Raw genomic sequence first — 2,500 nt, 5'->3', positions numbered from 1 at the left:
TCCCCCTGGCGGCAGAGGCCCGCCTGGTGACAGAGATCAAGGAGGTGGCAGAGGTCGTTTCGGTGGCAGATTCCGTCCTGGAGCCTTTAACCGCACTGGCATGGCTGGTGGCAGAGGTCCAGGGGGTGAACGAGGCCGCTTCGGTGGCAGATTCCGCCCTGGAGGAAGAGGTCGTCCTGGCGGCGTTAACCGCACTATTGTCATGGACCGTACAGGTGGCAGACGTCGTTTTGGTGGCAGAGGTCGGGGGGGCTTCAGAAACCACACAAGGGAACAAGGCGGGGCAGAAGATGAAGATTCCATGGCCAGAGGAGAAGGCGAAGAGGATTATGACACACGAACTGACACTGAAGAGGACTATGACACGAGAGACCAGTACGATACAAGGGAAGAAGAAACAGAAGCTGAAACTAGGGATCCATATGAAACAAGCGATGCATATGACACAACAGAATCATATGATGCAGGAGGAGAACATGACACCAGGGATCCCCATGACACTAGGCCAGAGCATGAAACAAGTGATCCGTATGGCGAAACGGATCCATATGGCACTAGAGACCCCTACGACACAAGAGATCCATATGACACAAGAGAGGAACATGAAACAAGGGATCCTTATGCCACCAGAGATCCCTATGACACAAGAGATCCTTATGATACTCGGGATGAACATGAAACACGAGATCCATACGACACAAGAGATCCTTATGACACAACGGATGCATATGACACTGAAGATGAAGAAACAGAGGATCCCTACGACACAAGAGATCCGTATGACACAACGGATTCATATGACACTGAAGATGAAGAAACAGGGGATCCATACGACACAAGAGATCCTTATGACACAACGGATGCATATGACACTGAAGATGAAGAAACAGAGGATCCATACGACACAAAAGATCCGTATGACACAACGGATTCATATGACACTGAAGATGAAGAAACTAGGGATCCATACGACACAAGAGACCCTTATGATACAACGGATTCATATGAAACTGATGATGAAGAAACAAGGGACACATATGATTCGAGAGATCCTTATGACAGAAGGGATCCGTATGACACTAGAGAGGAAGAAAGGAAGGATCCATATGACACAAGAGATCCTTATGACACAGGAGATCCATATGACACAAGAGAGGAAAAAAGAAGGGATCCTTATGACACAAGAGATCCCTATGACACTAGAGAAGAAGAAAGGAGGGATCCATATGACACAAGAGAGGAAGAAAGAAGGGATCCATATGACACAAGAGATCCTTATGACACAAGAGATCCATATGACACTAGAGAAAAAGAAAGAAGGGATCCATATGACACAAGAGATCCTTATGACACAAGAGATCCATATGTCACTAGAGATCCTTATGAAACAAGAGATCCATATGACACTAGAGAGGAAGAAAGGAGGGATCCATATGACACAAGAGATCCTTATGACACAGAAGATCCATATGACACAAGAGAGGAAGAAAGAAGGGATCCATATGACACAAGAGATCCCTATGACACAAGGGATCCATATGACACCAGAGAGGAAGAAAGGAGGGATCCTTATGACACAAGAGATTCTTATGACACAAGGGATCCATATGACACCAGAGAGGAAGAAAGGAGGGATCCATATGACTCAAGAGATCCCTATGACACAAGGGATCCATATGACACCAGAGAGGAAGAAAGGAGGGATCCATATGACACAAGAGATCCCTATGACACTAGAGAGGAAGAAAGGAGGGATCCATATGACACAAGAGATCCCTATGACACAAGGGATCCATATGACACCAGAGAGGAAGAAAGGAGGGATCCATATGACACAAGAGATTCTTATGACACAAGGGATCCATATGACACCAGAGAGGAAGAAACAGAGGGATCCATATGACACCAGAGAGGAAGAAAGGAGGGATCCATATGACACCAGAGAGGAAGAAAGGAGGGATCCATATGACACAAGAGATTCTTATGATACAAGGGATCCATATGACACCAGAGAGGAAGAAAGGAGGGATCCATATGACACCAGAGAGGAAGAAAGGAGGGATCCATATGACACAAGAGATCCTTATGCCACTAGGGATCCATATGACACTAGAGAGGAAGAAAGGAGGGATCCATATGACACAAGAGACCCTTATGACACTCGGGATCCTTATGACACTAGAGAGGAAGAAACAAGAGATCCATATGACACTCGAGAGGAACATGAAACAAGGGATCCCTATGACACAAGAGATCCATACGACACAAGTGACCCACATGACACGACGGATCCATACGACACGAGTGACCCATATGACGAGACCGAAACTAGGGAAGAAACAGCCCATGAAACTGAAGGCACGACACATGACACAGCCGAAACGCCTGACACGAGCGGCCAGGCTGGTGCCAGAGAGCGCGGCAGGGACGGCGACCGCGCTGACGGCATGGGCTGGGGTCGCCGCCCTCTTGCTCCGGGCGCGGGCGGCGAAGGAGAGAA

The 2,500-nt window shown here is 47.8% G+C and overlaps 1 protein-coding gene across 1 annotated transcript in view; it reads left to right on the top strand.

Moving 5' to 3' along the window:
- The window catches only part of LOC125036396, a 29,548-nt gene that overhangs the window by 14,879 nt on the left and 12,169 nt on the right, over positions 1-2,500 (top strand). Inside the window, exon 8 of the mRNA XM_047628990.1 lies at positions 1-2,500. This exon is cut by the window's left edge and continues 55 nt beyond it; it is cut by the window's right edge and continues 4 nt beyond it. Coding sequence (XP_047484946.1) covers positions 1-2,500 — 2,500 coding nt within the window.

This window comes from Penaeus chinensis, chromosome 21 (genome assembly GCF_019202785.1).
Source record: "Penaeus chinensis breed Huanghai No. 1 chromosome 21, ASM1920278v2, whole genome shotgun sequence".
NCBI lineage: Eukaryota > Metazoa > Arthropoda > Malacostraca > Decapoda > Penaeidae > Penaeus > Penaeus chinensis.
Note: the sequence above shows the minus strand (reverse complement) of the source record. Positions and strands in the feature narration are given on the sequence as shown.